The sequence below is a fragment of the Heterodontus francisci genome, chromosome 4 (genome assembly GCF_036365525.1).
Source record: "Heterodontus francisci isolate sHetFra1 chromosome 4, sHetFra1.hap1, whole genome shotgun sequence".
In the NCBI taxonomy this organism is placed as follows: domain Eukaryota; kingdom Metazoa; phylum Chordata; class Chondrichthyes; order Heterodontiformes; family Heterodontidae; genus Heterodontus; species Heterodontus francisci.
In genome coordinates this window covers 88,749,531-88,766,910 of record NC_090374.1, presented here as the reverse complement: position 1 = coordinate 88,766,910, position 17,380 = coordinate 88,749,531, and the positions used below count along the sequence as shown (strand labels likewise).

Genomic DNA, 17,380 nt, shown 5'->3' with positions numbered 1-17,380 from the left:
ACATGTAAAGTCCTGTTTCAAGACTACAATGGTATAATTTTAGTTATAGCATGAGCTTCCCTGCACCTTTGTTTTACTTCTCTCTGTGGTTGGTTCATGAGTATTATCAGCCATGTTTGCAGAGGGTAGCCTGGTGCCAACTTCCACTCTCATTCCCCTTCAAATAAGGATGGCACTGATGACTGTCTTAAAATTGTGACAACTTCGAGGAAAGCAGATGTCAATCTGCATGGTTCTGTGCTGGAGTTTGCATACCACATTCATGTTGAAAGAATAAAATCCATTTCCAGTCACAGATTGTGTTGTGGGACCCAAATGGTAGCATTGGTACCCTTGGAAAACCAGTCGTTCTGTAACCCATTAGTGTTGGTGCTGTTGGCCAGTGACAAAAATGGTGAAGTTGTTTACAGACTAGGTTCCCATGAAGCCACCCTGGAATTTAAGGTGATACAAGCTTATCAAGTTGGGGCACAGTGCATGTGATCACTATTCCAGGGGAAGGACCAAAACCCAATCAGAAAGACTTATTCCACTTGTGAAGTATGGTACTGATGGGTGTATGGTGACCCGGATGTAAGGAATATGGAGCTAATCCTATGCCTAACCTCCTTGAATAGGCAGTATGATATAGTTGTACTCTTTGGAGCAGAATGACCAGTACCTAAAAGGTATGGTGGCCAACATTTGTGATTTTCCAGGCTGGGTTGACATACAAAAAGGATATAACTAATGGTTGGGAGTGAAAGTAGGAGTGTCTATAGTTGTACCATTTGAGATTTTCATGGGAAATGATCTAAATAATGACCACATTATGATTGATGTGATTAAAGGAGCAGAAGCCTGGTTGCTTACTTGGCCAAACCAAACTGAAGTTGACTTGGATTGATGGCTTTCTCAATTTATGATAGTCTCCTAAGATCTAGCGACCATGAAGGGATCTGAGTTACAGACACCATACTATGATCACAGAGCCGGTGTGATAACACAGTGTGCACAATTGCATTGATGTACTATACCATCTGTTCTGCAGAATTGTTATGTTAAAAGAGAATGTTTACAGTCTGTAATAAATAGATGTTTTACATAATATAAATAAAATTTAAAAAACATAGGGACTAATTCTCTCTGGTCTTTCCCTGGAATAGTGATTACCTGCCCCATCTGGATCAAAGTACCGATCACAATAAATATTAACGATGATCCTTTGATTCAAAGCAACTGTTATGGATTTCTGTTGCCTTTTGAGAGATTTTAATGGCCACATTATTTTCGCTATGGCTTGTTAATGATCTGCTGGTCTTGATGTTTTCAGATGATATTTTAAATTTAACTTTCTTGAATACTAAACTCAAAATATGAGGGTGTTATAATGGGAGCTTGATACTGTTTCTGTAATATTGTCAGTGTACTGGTGCCAAATAAGCTGTATGCAACTGCTAATGCAGAATGATTTTGGAGCAAGTAGGAAGTACCAACAGGAGATGGTGTTGTTTGTTTTGCTCTGCACCAATTGCAGTGTAGATGTATGATTGCAACAAGCTTTATTAAATTAGCTTTATTTAAATAAAATTAAAACTGGCAGTACAGTGTTCAAAAAACCAAGAAACTAAAGTGGATGGCACAGTATGGTACATTAAGGCAACTCAAAAGTAAGCAGTGTGATACAGAGGGAGCTCTATGAACCAAACAATGTGGCTTAGAGGCGTCTGTAGTGAATTGAGTAGTGCAATATGCAGGCGAGAGGACGGCAAAAATCGATACGGTATGTGATACGGAGCACTTTAGATTGTGCATGAAAACAGTGAGGCTGATTCCAACATCCTTGGAATGTATAGAGCAGTGTTTATAGTTCTAAGTGAGGTATGTTCAAATAAGACAATTTTAAACCAAAATGAGTGAGTCTTAGCTCATTGTAAACAAATCTAAAGGGCAGGACTTTATGCTCTCCCCCATGGCGAGTATGGAGGTGGGAGAGCATTTAATCGGGCAGGATGGTGGCAGGTGGGGACCCCACTACGTTCCCGCCTTCATCCCAATTAAGTCCACGCAGGAAGGCCCGTGGGCAGCCTACCCACCCTGCCACCAAATGTGGCCCTTAATTGGGCATTAATTGTCCACTTGTCATGATTTCTGTGTGGTGACAGGCCCACCCGCCACTGGGCTAATACCGGCAGCAATGGGCAGAGGACCTTAATTGGGCATTAATTGTCCACTTAAGGGCCTCTGCCCATTGCTGCCGGTATTAGCCCAGTGGCGGGTGGGCCTGTCACCACACAGAAATCATGACGAGCAAACCTGTGTGGGTTACTTGCTGGTTCCTCAGTGGGGTCCCTCATTCAAAGGCACTCAATGTCTGATTGAGGGACCCTCCTGCCCTTGCTACCAACCCTCCTACACACCCTGCCCCATGACCCCCAACTCGCAAGACCCCTCCCAGCTGTGGCCTGGGTCCATTGACGATCCTGGGCTTCGGGTGGGTACATTACCGGCAGCAGCCACTGCCTCCTCCTGGCGCTGCTGAGGAAAAAGAGCTGCCGGCTTCTGATTGTCCGCCAGCCCTCAGTGGGCGGGAATTCTGTCCCCAGGGTCCTTAACCCCAGGGAAGGCCTGCTGCTGAACAGTTAAGTGCCTGATTCGCAGGTAATGCAGTGGGCCTTCCCACAAAGAGGCAACGTGGGGCTCTCCCCGGCTTTTTAGCCAGCGGGCAAGACCCCCATCTTCTCCGTTAAACAGTGTCCCATGTGACTATATATATCTTTGAGGGGGGGGGGTTGTTGGGTGACACTAAGCTTCCCGTACAATTAGCAGCAAGTAATGGTGGGCACTCTCATATCTCAGATACTACAGGGATATTACAGGGCAGGCAAATGGCCTAATCTTTCTGTGAATGTTTCACATAAACTGGGAGCAAATAATTTTTTCAAAACTGCTGTGAAAACATTTAAGTTTTTTTTGGAACAGGGGAACAAATCCTACAAATGATTGGTCTCCTGTGCTTAGCAAGTGGGACTCCAGCCAAGGGGATGAATTTTCCTCTTTGGGTTAGAGCCTTGGCCAAGACTAAAACCTTCAGTAAAGTGTTTGTAGAAAGAGGAGGCTGCTACATAGCCCTCTCCCTCCACTGAGGAACTTGGGGGCTTTTAAGTGCCACCTCCTGCAGCCTACTGCCTCCTTCCATTTGACGGCCCTGAGAAGCAGGAGTAACTGGGGCATATAGGAGGGAAGTTTACCGGGGCCCCGTGCCCTACCTCTGCTTCCATTTGCATACAGTGGGCAGGGAAGGTGCAGGCAATGGCAGTCCCAGCTGGGGGAGGAATATCCTGGGTGGGGTGGTGAGGCAATGGTAGGCCTGGCCATCTAAATTTTCTGTCATTCTCCTGCCTGATTTTAAGCAAGATCACAGAGGAGAATTCGCCCAGGATATATTCTTCATTTGATTTTTTGCTTTGACAAGAAGAAACCAAATCTTTCAGCCCAATTTTGTCGTAGTTTGAGTCACAACTGACACTACTTTTTGATGTGTAATGTCTTGATTACCACGTGTGGTGAACTTTTAACATTTATATATATGATATGAGGGTCATACTACCTAGTGGGAAATGGCCCAGGCAGAGATTTAGACTTATGTTTCCTGTGAGGTGAGGCTTTGAACCCACTTAATGGAAAATAGGGCACATCTATATACCAATTTATTTTTTGTTTTCTATTTTAATTTGTGTGAGATAGGTTACTTAGCAAGACAAATATATTCATATGAATTGAATTGCACATTTAGTAATTTCATGATTAATTGCTTTAACCATTTATTAAATATTCATAATTTAGCATTTGTAAGATCTTGATCTGTGACTTTAATTGTTACTGCAGGACCAAACAATGACAGTCGCAGTCATATAAATATGAATCATGTGGAATATGATGGCGCCACCAAAATTATTGCACCTTCACCAGTGAAAAGGTAAACCTGTGCTCTGCTCAAACGTATTGGATAAATCTGTATATGAACATCTGCTCCAACCCTTGAACATCTGAATCCCAAATTCAGATTCAAATTGAAATTCTGAATTAAAACTCCCTTTGCTCGCTTTCCAATTTAGCATTGAAATATCTCTTCTCAGATGTTTCAATCCTAAATTTAGATTCAGGTATGTTTATAAGTTCTCTACACCTGTGCTGAAATAATATGAAGCTGTACTTGCTTTAAGGGGATCACATGTCTCCCATGCTTGAGTGGATAAACTCAAAGATCTGAATTTTCTATGTACATATCCCTGTCTATATATTACATTAACAATTTTACAATTGCATGAACTTACTTGTCACCTTTTTTCCATTATAGATTCCTATGCATTTATAATGGAATTGCCTAATTAGACTTATTACACTGTAATTACAGACTCTCACCAGTGGAGGCAGTATAATGTCTCAGTTTTATGCCTCCCAGCTCCTCAACCTGTACTTCAAAGAAACTCCTTTCCTTCAACCAATTTGTTTCCCGCATTCCTGTGTGAGTTCTGAAAATGATAAATAATATAAAATCGAAAGATAATATATAAAAAGACAGAATATATGACTTTAAAAAGCAATGTGCTATGGCTGAGATTTTAGGACGCCCCCCCCCCCCCACCCCCACCCAGGCAGTGGGCTGGGTGGCGGGAAGGGGTATATAATCGGGTGGGATGATGGGAATGCTGTGCCCATCCTACCCACCTGGCTGGTATTTTACCAGCGGCGGGGAAGGTGGCAGATGGCCCGCCCACCCTTCAGTCAATTAAGGCTCTTAAGTGGCCAATTAATGGCCTCTTCCCTATGCTGGTGCCGTCCTTGTGGGTGGAGAGGGGTCCCTCCTGATTGGGCACACTGTGCCCCATGGAGGCCCTCCCCCAAAGTGGCATAGGCCACACCCACTGGAACACCTTCGCCTGCCTTTACTATTGACCCCCACCCTTCACCTGGGCTGGTTGCTTGGTCCCAGTGAGCCCCAACCCCACTTACTTTATTCTCCAGCCCCCATCGCTGACTGGGTCCAGGGACTGCTGCAGTCCCAGCAGTGGCCACCACTCCCAGTGGCGCTATTGGGGCTAAAGAGCTACCGGTCCTCTGATTGGCCAGCAACTCTTGGAGGTAAGACATCCTGCCTCAGAGAGACATAAGCCATGACTGCAGGCAGTTAATTGCCTGAGGAGCGTTAAATATGGTCATGGCTTCCAGGACCGGCGGAGGTGGGCCTGTCCCGGCTTTCCAGCGGGTGGGTGGGGCCACTTGCTCCTGGTGAAATCTCAGCCTATGTCTGTGCACCCTGGTACAATTTCCTGCTCTCTAATCCTGCTTCATCTGGTCTTGACTCCCCATTTGCAATGCGACAATAGATAGACTAATAGACAATGAAAAGGTTGTTTAACCCTGTTGAGTTCAGCAGCATGTTTACAGAAAAACAAAACAAGAACAATGGGGGTGATTTTTCAGATTATTCTGTAAACTCTATTCTGCTACCAAATATGTTTTTGTCCCATCAGTAATAATAACTCACTCAAAATTGTGTTTTGAGTTGCTCATCAGAATTTACACTTCCACATTTGAAACAATGAATGGCAAATGAAAAAAAAGTGTGGTTTACTGCACAATTATAAATAATATCTTGGTACCAGGCTCTATGTCTGGTTTATTGTAAATGAGTAATCTTGGCACTTCTAACTGAAATATGTGCTTGAAGACTAACCTTGATTGATGTTCTGCAGGTGCTCAAAGTAATGCTATAAATCTTCTGATTATTTGTGTTGGGGTAGTTTTACTCCTCAATATCACAACAAATCTATGTTACTATGTTATGCTGAGGGCATGATTACATATAGCCACTTCAAAGAACAAATTGTATCCATAACTTATTCTTAAATTTAATCTGGACAGATTCTGTTTCAACTTTATTATTATCCCATGTATTGACTTCCAGGCAGCGTCATCCTTCAACCAGGAGGGGTGGCAGTCGAGCCCATGGTTACTGTTATGAAAGTGCTTCTGTGTTTTGTTAAATATATTTTTTGAGGATTCCTTTTTGAAAGATTGAAGAAATGTTAAACCTTGGGCTTTTCAAAGGGGGTTATGTAAAGACCACTTGACTTTGAAAAACAGTCCCTGGAAGTGATTTTTCAAAGGGGCATTGAGAGGTCATGTGAGGAAAACAAGCCTTTCCAGGAAACCACTTGACTTCCAGCAACAACAACAAGCATTTTCGGGAAACCACCGGGCTTCCAGCTCAGGATACAACAGAGAACTTTGGACACCTGGAGAAGTTGTTTACAAAGAAGTGACAGGTCAAGATTGATAGAGGTCAAAAGGTTGACCTCCTGTTGTCAGTGTCACTCTTGAATTATTTTGAGTTAGGGTTCAACTGTGTTAAAAGGGAGAGAATTTCCAAGAAGAGAAGAGAATTCTCAAGGAAGGAGAGAAGACCACAACCCAGCTCAGCTTTCCAGCACTCCTCTAAAAGACCCTGAGAAGTCCACTGTATCAACTCATCTTATCTCTTGTCTTTGAAGAAAAGCCTGCTAAATTAATTCTCAACGCCGCCTGTAAAGAACCTTTGTAAAAGATTCCTGTTATGACAAGGGGTCTAGGGTTCTCTCTCAGCCTTCACCTGGTCTTACCGTAACAGGATTTAATTTTAAACACATCGTGTGTTTAGCTCCCCCTTGATGAATCCTTGTTCACTGCTTTCCAATTATAAAGCAAAGAAACCAGCACAAACAGGCTTTCTTAGGTTTAAAGAAGAATGGCTAAAATTTATTAAACTTAAACTCTAATTAGGTTAACGCCTACGGATGCACGACGCACCCACACTAGCATGCATGCATGATACACACATGCAAATAGAGACAGAAAGGAGCAGAAGAAAATAAAGTGGAAAAGTTTGAGGCAGTCTCTGAAGAGGTATGTGTGGGAGGGGCTAAGGTAAACAGGGAACTTTTATATTTCAATCTGTGTATTTATGCTTTGCTTCATTACTGGTTAAGACTTGTTTTATAATAAACAGATAATTTTGTTGTTTATTAAAGATAGCTGGTTGGTGTGTTTTATTCTGGGATAAAAATAGAGTGTATAATTGACCATATCAGTAAGTGGGAAAATTTAAATATATGTTGTGACCTGTGGAGAAGTGAAACTAGAATAAACAGTGCACTCCTCCCACCTCGGTCACAACATTACTATTATTCACATTTCTGTGAGAGATGCTAGGAGAATGTTCACAGCAATGTACAGTGACTATTAGGTTCTTCCCTCCTTTCAGGATGTTGTATCTTGACTGAATCATCATATCCAGAAGCCTGGTTGAAAGCAATGAAAACTGTTTCCAACAATAGTAGGTGGTCTTGAGTAATGGCTCAAGTCATATGAAAGGAGAAATAAAATCTATTCACTAAATGAGGGTAAATTGTGAATGCAACCATGTCCTGAGTTCAACATTTGATTGAAGTATTCAAAATTGGCTGGAACATAAATGTTTAATAGTATTAGCCTAGATTCAGTGGTTGGACTCTCACCCTGAGTCATAGTGCATGGGATCTAGTACTATTCCAACAATGCTGGAGTGGATGTAAAAATTCCAATAGCACTATTTGAAGAAAAGCAATAGAGTTTTCCTGGTAATTATCCTTCAACCCAGAGCACTGTGGAAAATTGCCCAGGAATGTCCTGTGCACAAAAAGCAGGACAAATCCAACCCGACTAATATCCCCCCCCATCAGTCTACCCTCGATCATCAGTAAAATGATGGAAGGTGTCATCAACAGTGGGAAAGCTCAACGCTGGTTGGAGTCATACCGAGCGCAAAGGAAGATGGTTGTGATTGTTGGAGGTCAATCATCTCAGCTCCAGGTCATCACTGTAGGAGTTCCTCAGGGTAGTGTCCGAGGCCCAACCATCTTCAGCTGCTTCATTAATGACCTTCTCTCCATCATAAGGTCAGAATTGAGGATGCTAGCTGATGATTGCACAATATTCAGCACCATTCGCAACACCTCAGATACTGAAGCAGCCTGTGTAGAAATGCAGCAAGACTTGGGCAGATAAGTGTCAAGTAACATTTGCACCAGACAAGTGCCAGGCAATGACCATCTCCAACAAGAGAGAATCTAACCATCTCCCCTTGGCATTCGATGGCAATGGCAAAAAGAGTGCGAGGGATAGACCAAATAATTATAGGCCAGTCAGTCTGACTTCGGTGGTGGGTAAATTATTAGAATCAATTCTGAAGGACAGGATAAACTGCAACTTAGAAAGACACGGATTAATCAGGGACAGTCAGCATGGATTTGTTAAGGGAAGGTCATGTCTTACTAACTTGATTGAGTTTTTTGAGGAAGTAACAAGGAAGATTGATGAGGGTAGTGCAGTGGATGTGCTCTACATGGATTTTGGTAAGGCATTTGACAAGGTCCCACATGGCAGTCTGGTCAGTAAAATGAAAGCCCAAGGGAAACAGGGGAATATGGCAGGTTGGATCCAAAATTGGCTCAATGACAAGAAACAAAGGGTAGTAGTCAACGGATGTTTTTGTGAGTGGAAAGCGGTTTCCAGTGACATTCCACAGGGCTCAGTGTTGGGTCCCTTGCTGTTTGTGGTATATATTAATGATTTGGACTTACATGTGGGAGGCATGATTGGGAAATTTGCTGATGACAGAAAAGTTGGCCGTGTAGTTGATAGTGAAGATGATAGCTGTAGACTCCAGAATGATATCAATGGTTTGTTTGAGTGGGCGGAAAAGTGGTAAATGGAATTCAATCTGGAGACGTGTGAGGTAATGCATTTGATAAAGGCAAACAAAGCGGCGCAGTGGCTAGCACCGCATCCTCACGGCTTGAGCGACCCGTGTTCGGTTCTGGGTACTACCTGTGTGGAGTTTGCAAGTTCTCCCTGAGACTGCGTGGGTTTCCTCCGGGTGCTCTGGTTTCCTCTCACATGCCAAAGACTTGGGGGTTGATAGGTAAATTAGCCATTGTAAAAATTGCCCCTAGTGTAGGTAGGTGGTAGGAGAATTGAGGGAAGGTGGGGATGTGAGAGGGAAAAATGCGATTAATGTTCTTCTTTTGCCTCCTTATCTCGAGAGACAATGGATACGCGCCTGGACGTGGTCAGTGGTTTGTGAAGCAGCACCTGGAGTGGCTATAAAGGCCAATTCTAGAGTGACAGGCTCTTCCACAGGTGCTGCAGAGAAATTTGTTTGTCGGGGCTGTTACACAGTTGGCTCGCTCCTTGCGCCTCTGTCTTTTTTCCTGCCAACTACTAAGTCTCTTCGACTCGTCACATTTTAGCCCCGTCTTTATGGCTGCCCGCCAGCTCTGGCGAACGCTGGCAACTGACTCCCACGACTTGTGATCAATGTCACAGGATTTCATGTCGCGTTTGCAGACGTCTTTAAAGCGGAGACATGGACGGCCGGTGGGTCTGATACCAGTGGCGAGCTCGCTGTACAATGTGTCTTTGGAGATCCTGCCATCTTCCATGCGGCTCACATGGCCAAGCCATCTCAAGCGCCGCTGACTCAGTAGTGTGTTCAAGCTGGGGATGTTGGCCGCCTCGAGGACTTCTGTGTTGGAGATACGGTCCTGCCACCTGATGCCAAGGATTCTCCGGAGGCAGCGAAGATGGAATGAATTGAGACGTCGCTGTTGGCTGACAGACATTGTCCAGGCCTCGGTGCCATAGAGCAAGGTACTGAGGACACAGGCCTGATACACTCGGACTTTTGTGTTCCATGTCAGTGGGCCATTTTCCCACACTCTCTTGGCCAGTCTGGACATAGCAGTGGAAGCCTTTCCCATGCGCTTGTTGATTTCTGCATCTAGAGACAGGTTACTGGTGATAGTTGAGCCTAGGTAGGTGAACTCTTGAACCACTTCCAGAGCGTGGTCGCCAATATTGATGGATGGAGCATTTCTGATGTCCTGCCCCATGATGTTCGTTTTCTTGAGGCTGATGGTTAGGCCAAATTCATTGCAGGCAGCCACAAACCTGTCGATGAGACTCTGCAGGCACTCTTCAGTGTGAGATGTTAAAGCAGCATCGTCAGCAAAGAGCAGTTCCCTGATGAGGACTTTTCATACTTTGGACTTCGCTCTTAGACGGGCAAGGTTGAACAACCTGCCCCCTGATCTTGTGTGGAGGAAAGTTCCTTCTTCAGAGGACTTGAACGCATGTGAAAGCAGCAGGGAGAAGAAAATCCCAAAAAGAGTGGGTGCGAGGATTAGTATAAATGGGTGGTTGCTGGTCGGTGTGGACTCGTTGGGCCGAAGGGCCTGTTTTGGCGCTGTATCTCTCTATGACTAAAGTGAGGGAATACACAATAAACGGGAGGATATTGAGAGCGGTAGAAGAAGTGAGAGACCTTGGAGTGCATGTCCACGGGTCTCTGAAGGTGACAGGACAGGTAGATAAAGTGGTGAAGAAGGCATATGGAATGCTTTCCTTTCTTGGCTGAGGTATAGAATACAAAAACAGGGATGTAATGCTGGAACTGTATAAAACGGTGGTTAGGCAACAGCTGGAGAATTGCTCACAGTTCTGGTCACCACATTACAGGAAGGATATAATTGTTCTGGAGAGAGTACAGAGGATGTTTACAAGAATGTTGCCAGGGCTTGAAAGTTGCAGCTATGAGGAAAGATTGGATCAGCTAGGGTTGTTTTCCTTAGAACTAAGGGGGCTGAGGCGTGACTTAATTGAGGTGTACAAAATTATAATAGGCCTAGATAGAATAGATAGGAAGGACCTGTTTCCCCTGGCAGAGAGGTCAATTACCAGGGGGCACAGATTTAAGTTGATTTCTAGAAGATTAGAGGGGACATGAGGAAACCTTTTTTAACCCAGAGGGTGGTGGGTATCTGGAATTCACTGCCAGGAACGGTGGTGGAGGCAGAAACCCTCAACTCGTTTAAAAGATACCTGGACATGCACCTGAAGTGCTGTAACCTGAGAGGCTATGGATTTAGGTGCTGCAAGGTGGGATTAGATTGGGCGGCTAGTTTTTTTGGCCAGCGCAGACACGATGGGCTGAATGGCCTCCTTCTGTGCCATGATGTTTCTATGGTTCTATGGTTGCTGAATCTCCCACTATCAACATACTGGGGGTTACCATTGAGCAGAAACTGAACTGCAGTAGCCTTATAAATACCATGGCTACAAGAGCAGGTCAGAGGCTAGGAATCCTGCAGCGAATAACTCACCTCCTGACTCCTCAACGCCTGTCCACCAGTGACAAGACACAAGTCAGAAGTGTGATGGAATACTCTCCACTTGCCTGGATGGGTGCAGCTCCAACAACACTCAAGAGGCTCGACCATCTAGGACAAAGCAGCCCGCTTGTTTGGCACCCCATCTACAAACATTCACTCCCTCCACCACCGACCCACAGTGGCAGCAGTGTGTGCCATCTCCAAGATGCACTGCAGCAATGCACCAAGGCTCCTTCGACAGCACCTTCCAAAGCCACAATCTCTACCACCTAGACGGACAAGGGCAGAAAATGCATGGGAACACCACCACCTGCAAATTCCCCTCCATGTCACACACCATCCTGACTTGGAACTATATCACCGTTCATTCACTGTTGCTGAGTCAAAATCCTGGAACTCCCTTCCTAACAGCACTGTGGGTCTACCTACCCCACATGGACAGCAGCGATTCAAGAAGGTACCACCTTCTCATGGGCAATTAGGGATGGGGAATAAATGCTGGCCAGGCCAGCGACGCCCACATCTCCATAAACGAATAAAAAAAGTACTGAGACAGATTAGCCATGAAATTCAGCTCCGTAGCTCCACTGGTGCTGGCACTGTGGAAGCTTGAAACTTAAAGTGCCAGCCGGAATGCTTCCAGCTACTTATGGCATGACCTGCATGGAGCGCCCTGACTGCAAGTCTGTTAGTGCAGGTGTACCCTGCGTGTGCCAGAAACATGCAGAATGGGTGAATTGTGATGCCAAACAGCCTCTAATGCTGATTTGGCGCACGAGTAGCCATTGTAGGCCATGCAGATCCTGTTAATGCCCTCTCTTAATCACTCCCAGCATTCAACTTCATGAGGGACACCCTGCTTCCCGTCCCTGACAGTACTGCTATTTAAAGCTGCTCACCATGTAAGCTTCAGGTGAGGTGCTTTTGATTTTCTTTTGCTGGTGCAGAGTTAGTGGAAGTACTGTGTTGCATCTTACTACAGAAGTTTGGAATACCTTTGGATTTGCAGTGGAGTGCTGCTGGATTTTGAGAAGGAGGTCAGAGGAGTTGGAAAGCCTGTCAGGGGAAAGAATGCTGCAGTAATGGGGACAATAGTTGTAGCCCCTCTTGGGCTGCAGCCTTATTTGGAAATAGTGCACAAGCAGCAGATCGGGGAAGCTGTGCACAGAGAGAAGAAGGGCTTTCCCTAAAAGACCTTACCCACCAAGGGTCTTTAGGGAGCACTTCTACCTACACCTCAGCCTGGAGCAATGTCTGAGATGCCTACGTTTCACCAATGAGATGGTGATTGAACTGTGCCTCCTCTTACAACCCTACCCACAGCCACACAGCAGGGCGAGGATGGCACCATCAGTGGCTATCAAGATCACCACAGCACTAACTTTTTATGCCAGCAAGTTCTTCAAGGTGGGAGCAGACGACATTAGCAACATTTCACAGTTTGTCATCCATCTCTGCATTGGGAAGGTGACAGAGGCCCAGTGCAGAAGGAGAGGGGACTTCATTGTCTTCTAACATATCAGAGAGAGCAGGAGGAGTGAACACATGGCTATTGCGAGGCTAGTGGGATTCCCAATGGTGTAGGGTGCAATCGACTGCATGCATGTGGCTCTCCAGGTCCCACATGTTAATGGAGAGATGTACTGAAACTGCAAGGGCTCCACTCTATTTATATGCAGTTGCTCAAAAGATCCTGTTGGCGAATGCCCACTATCTTGGCAGCAGCTATGACACATTTATCCTGTGCATGTCCGGCACGCCCGCCATCTTTGCTCCACTATTGTGGGAACAGAATTTTCGAGTGCTGTATCCTTAACTTATTCTTAAATTTAATCTGGATAGCCTAACGGTCCAAGGAGATAGGGGGGAATGAGAAACTGCTAGAGGGGAAGGTGACAAGGCAGTATCCCAATCAGGCCATGACACCAAGAAACTGCAAAGTTTGTAACCAATTGGGAACATAAAGGGGGTGTCACTGATGTGTATGAAGAACTATAAGAAAAGGCTTGATTTCCCTGCTCAGGCAGGAGAGAAAAGGAGAGGAGCGAAGAGACCAGGTTTTGTTGTTTGCTTTGCTGATGATGTAACGAAGAAGTCCTGCAATAAAGTTTCTTAAAGCTACAGTCGGACTTCGTCTCTCTTTGTGTAACTAATGGGATCCAACAACTATGAAGAACCAGAGGCTGGCTGTTGGCTGACAAGGAATTTCTGCTTTATACCTGACTCATGATGCCTCTCCGCCACCCGACTAGGCATGGATAGCACCCTACAATGAGAGGCATGCAGTGACCAGAAAAGTGGTGGAGAAAACCATCAGCGTCCTAAGACTCTGGTTCCCCATAGATCTCAACTCCACATCAAAGTTGCTCCACAATTCCCCATCTTGCAATCCATCTGCTTTGCACTATCACAGTGTCCTTTTGGGCAAAATCCTGAATAAAAGCCACCAACAAAAAAATCATTCCATTACAACTTTATCCCACAATATTTCCAGCAATGCACAAAAATCAGAACTAATCACGCCTGTGCAATATTGTTCCATTTACATTGGCTCAGTTTTTGTGGTTGTAACGACATTGAACCCATCAGTGTTCATCGTCGTTATTCTGTGAAACTGAGACAAACTACTGGTATCTGCACATGTGTAGTTAAACATGGAAATCCTGAAGTTGCTGCCAGTGATTCCCCGCTCCTCCACTGGAGCACTTTTGAAGTCCTCGCAGATGGAAATCATCCAGAAATCACTGAATTGATGAGAACTTCTGCTTTTTACAAAATTAATCTCACTGTAACATCCTTTGAAAAGTGATGCCTTCTTGAATGAAGTGTAATTGTTTTTTTAAACAGCATACTTAAGTCATAATTACTGTGGAGCAACCTCTCTGGCCCTGTAAAGCTAATTTTATATATGTGTGCATGTCAAATTTCTCCATTCCACGATAAAAATTCCATAGATTTTTAAAGTAATAAAGATTTTTGTAAAAAATTGTTTGCTATTTCAGCTTCTACCTTAATCCCATGTGTAAGCCTCAGTCTTTATTTTGCCTTCTGTAAAATTATAAAATGTGAACAATAAAATCTGCTTGTTACTTTCTGGTTTGCTGTCTGTGAGAATTCTTAAATGTGATTGGCTGCTTAGCCTGTTTGATGACATCACTGCTGGACGCCAGAATGAAATCAATGTCAGGAATGGTGAAACCCACAGAGCATGTAGATCTTTGTGGGCAACTTTATTTGAAGTTAGTGGTGAGCACTTTGCCACTGGCCGCAAAATCCGGGCTATTAGTATTAGAAATTAAAATTAACTTCCACAGATTGTGTGTTCATTAGAAATAGTTTGATCATTGCTGTGGTTGCTTGATTCCCTCATATGTTGTGAAATTGCTCATTGAATGTCTTATGACTCTGTTACTTTACAGCTAGTTGAGAAAGTACATCTTCTTCCAACAATCATGATAAACTGTGTGGCAGCATGATGGCATAGATAGGAAATTGGTTGGGAAGTAGAAGGCTGAGAGTTGGAATGAAAGGGATGTTGTCAGCTTGATGCCCCTCAGTTTGTAATGACCCAGATGTAGGATTAGAGGGAAATTGTTGGCAATAATCTAAGAACTGAAAAGAACAGAAAATTGCAGAAGGATATCGATTAAGCAAGTGACGTAAACATTGTCAGAAATAAGTTAACATAACAGCTGTGGATCAGAAGTATGTTCTGTTTTATTTCATAAGAAGGTCTAAAGATTATTTTTTAGTCCAATCATGAATCAGGTGAGAGGCAGGCACGACATATTTTGCACCTGCCTGCGTAGAGGACGAACTTCCATCGTCAATCCCATTTTCATGATTGCAGTGAGTTCCTGATTCGCATTGGACTACAAGCTGGGAGCTTGATAGAAGGATGAGGGACAGGCTGCCATAAAAAAATTAATGTGATATGACCACTTAATGTAATTACTTAGATTTGGAGCCAAAGTGCTCATTGAACTTAAAAAACCTGTGAATATTTTAATTGGTTATTTCAATCTTTCCAAAAGCAGTTTGAGACAAAAAGTGATTGGTAAAACCCATTAACTGGCACAATAAATGTGACAACAGGAAATGGAGACTTTGAATAAGTGATGGAGTGGCACAGCAGTCAAACTCCATGTGAAGATTGATGAAGTGAAGGTGTTGATGCATGAGGTAGATGTATAGTGGATTATCTTGTTTGCCACTCCAGGACATCTTTACCAGAGGATGCTTGGAAGAAGGCTGAAGCAGAAGGTTTGAAGGTGCTCAGGAATTTGACTACCACTGGCAGTGCCAACCTGACTTCCTGCTGCCCTTCATTGGTCTAATGAAAATGCCCCAATTTGCTTTTGTATTCTTTGTCCCTATTTGAAAAGCAGTGATCCCTTTTGTTTTCTGTACAGCTTTACCAACTTATTTTCTTACTTTTAAAGATTTATGTTTCTGAAGTCTAAAGCCTCGCTGCTTCTTGCCTTTCCTTACTTATGTTTGACCTGATACCAGGTGTTAACCGCAAATTTTAATATACCCAAGTCCAGAAGAAAGATAATATATATGAAGCCCAGTTTTAGCAGCCGCCAGCGCCAATTTTTTCAATGGAAATCAGCCTATCACAACAAGCGCTTAAGCTAGATACAACAGTGAATTTAAAGTTGAGGGGAATTGAAAGATAAAGTCTTGTAGTGAAAATTCCACGAGATATATTCATTAGTTGCATGATAAGACTGCCTGTCATCTGCGCACAAATTGCAATGAAGCACCGCAGCCTCACAGCTCCAGCGACCCGGGTTCAATTCTGGGTACTGCCTGTGTGGAGTTTGCAAGTTCTCCCTGTGTTTGCGTGGGTTTTCTCCGGGTGCTCCGGTTTCCTCCCACATGCCAAAGACTTGCGGGTTGATAGGTAAATTGGCCATTATAAATTGCCACTAGTATAGGTAGGTGGTAGGGAAATATAGGGGCAGGTGGGGATGTGGTAGGAATATGGAATTAGTGTAGGATTAGTATAAATGGGTGGTTGATGGTCGGCACAGACTCGGTGGGCCGAAGGGCCTGTTTCAGTGCTGTATCTCTAAAAAAAAAAACGACTGCGAGGAGGAAACGTCAACGAGGAAATTAGCATGAGGCAACTGCAACCAGGCAACATACGTGAAACTGTCTTTGTCTCTGAAAACAAAACTATCACATCATCAGTGACATTGAGTCAGGGAGAGGATAAGGAAACTTTTGTGTACGAAGATGTGGAAAGTACAGAGCCAGTTATCACTGCACTGGATGAGTTCAGAAAGGCAATCACAACTGCGTGAAACTTCACATAGTCATACTTAGAAATGAGGATCATTTGGACAGGATAAAAAGATAGAAACAGTGAGAATTGAGAAAAACAAATAATATAAAGCAATTTATATTGTATAATTTTTTAACAGAATAAAATGATGTTAAAATCTTCTTCTTCTTCTTTGGCCTCCTTGTCTCGAGAGACAATGGGTAAGCACCTGGAGGTGGTCAGTGGTTTGTGAAGCAGCGCCTGGAGTGGCTATAAAGGCCAATTCTAAAGTGACAGACTCTTCCACAAGTGCTGCAAATAAAATTGGTTGTCGGGGCTGTTACACAGTTGGTTCTCTCCTTGCGCTTCTGTCTTTTTTCCTGCCAACTGCTAAGTCTCTTCGACTTGCCACGCTTTAGCCCCGCCTTTATGGCTGCCCGCCAGCTCTGGCGATCGCTAGCAACTGACTCCCACGACTTGTGATCAATATCACAGGACTTCATGTCGCGTTTGCAGACGTCTTTGAAGCGGAGACATGTACGGCCGGTGGGTCTGGTACCAGTGACGAGCTCGCTGTACAATGTGTCCTTGGGGATCCTGCCATCTTCCATACGGCTCACATGGCCAAGCCATCTCAGGCGCCGCTGGCTCAGTAGGGTGTATATGCTGGGGATGTTGGCCGCCTCGAGGACTTCTGTGTTGGAGATACGGTCCTGCCACCTGATGCCAAGGATTCTCCGGAGGCAGCCAAGATGGAATGAATTGAGACGTCGCTGTTGGCTGACATACGTTGTCCAGGCCTCGCTGCCGTAGAGCAAGGTACTGAGGGCACAGGCTTGATACACTTGGACTTCTTTGTTCTGTGTCAGTGCGCCAT

General features: G+C 44.3%; 1 protein-coding gene across 5 annotated transcripts in view; it reads left to right on the top strand.

Annotated features, from left to right (window-relative positions):
- epb41l4a (erythrocyte membrane protein band 4.1 like 4A) overlaps positions 1-17,380 on the top strand; it is a 402,316-nt gene that overhangs the window by 305,429 nt on the left and 79,507 nt on the right. For all 5 annotated transcript variants that reach the window (XM_068029826.1, XM_068029828.1, XM_068029827.1 and 2 more), the window contains one exon: positions 3,868-3,958. In XM_068029826.1, the coding sequence (XP_067885927.1) occupies positions 3,868-3,958 (91 nt within the window). The remainder of the gene's footprint in view (positions 1-3,867; positions 3,959-17,380) is intronic.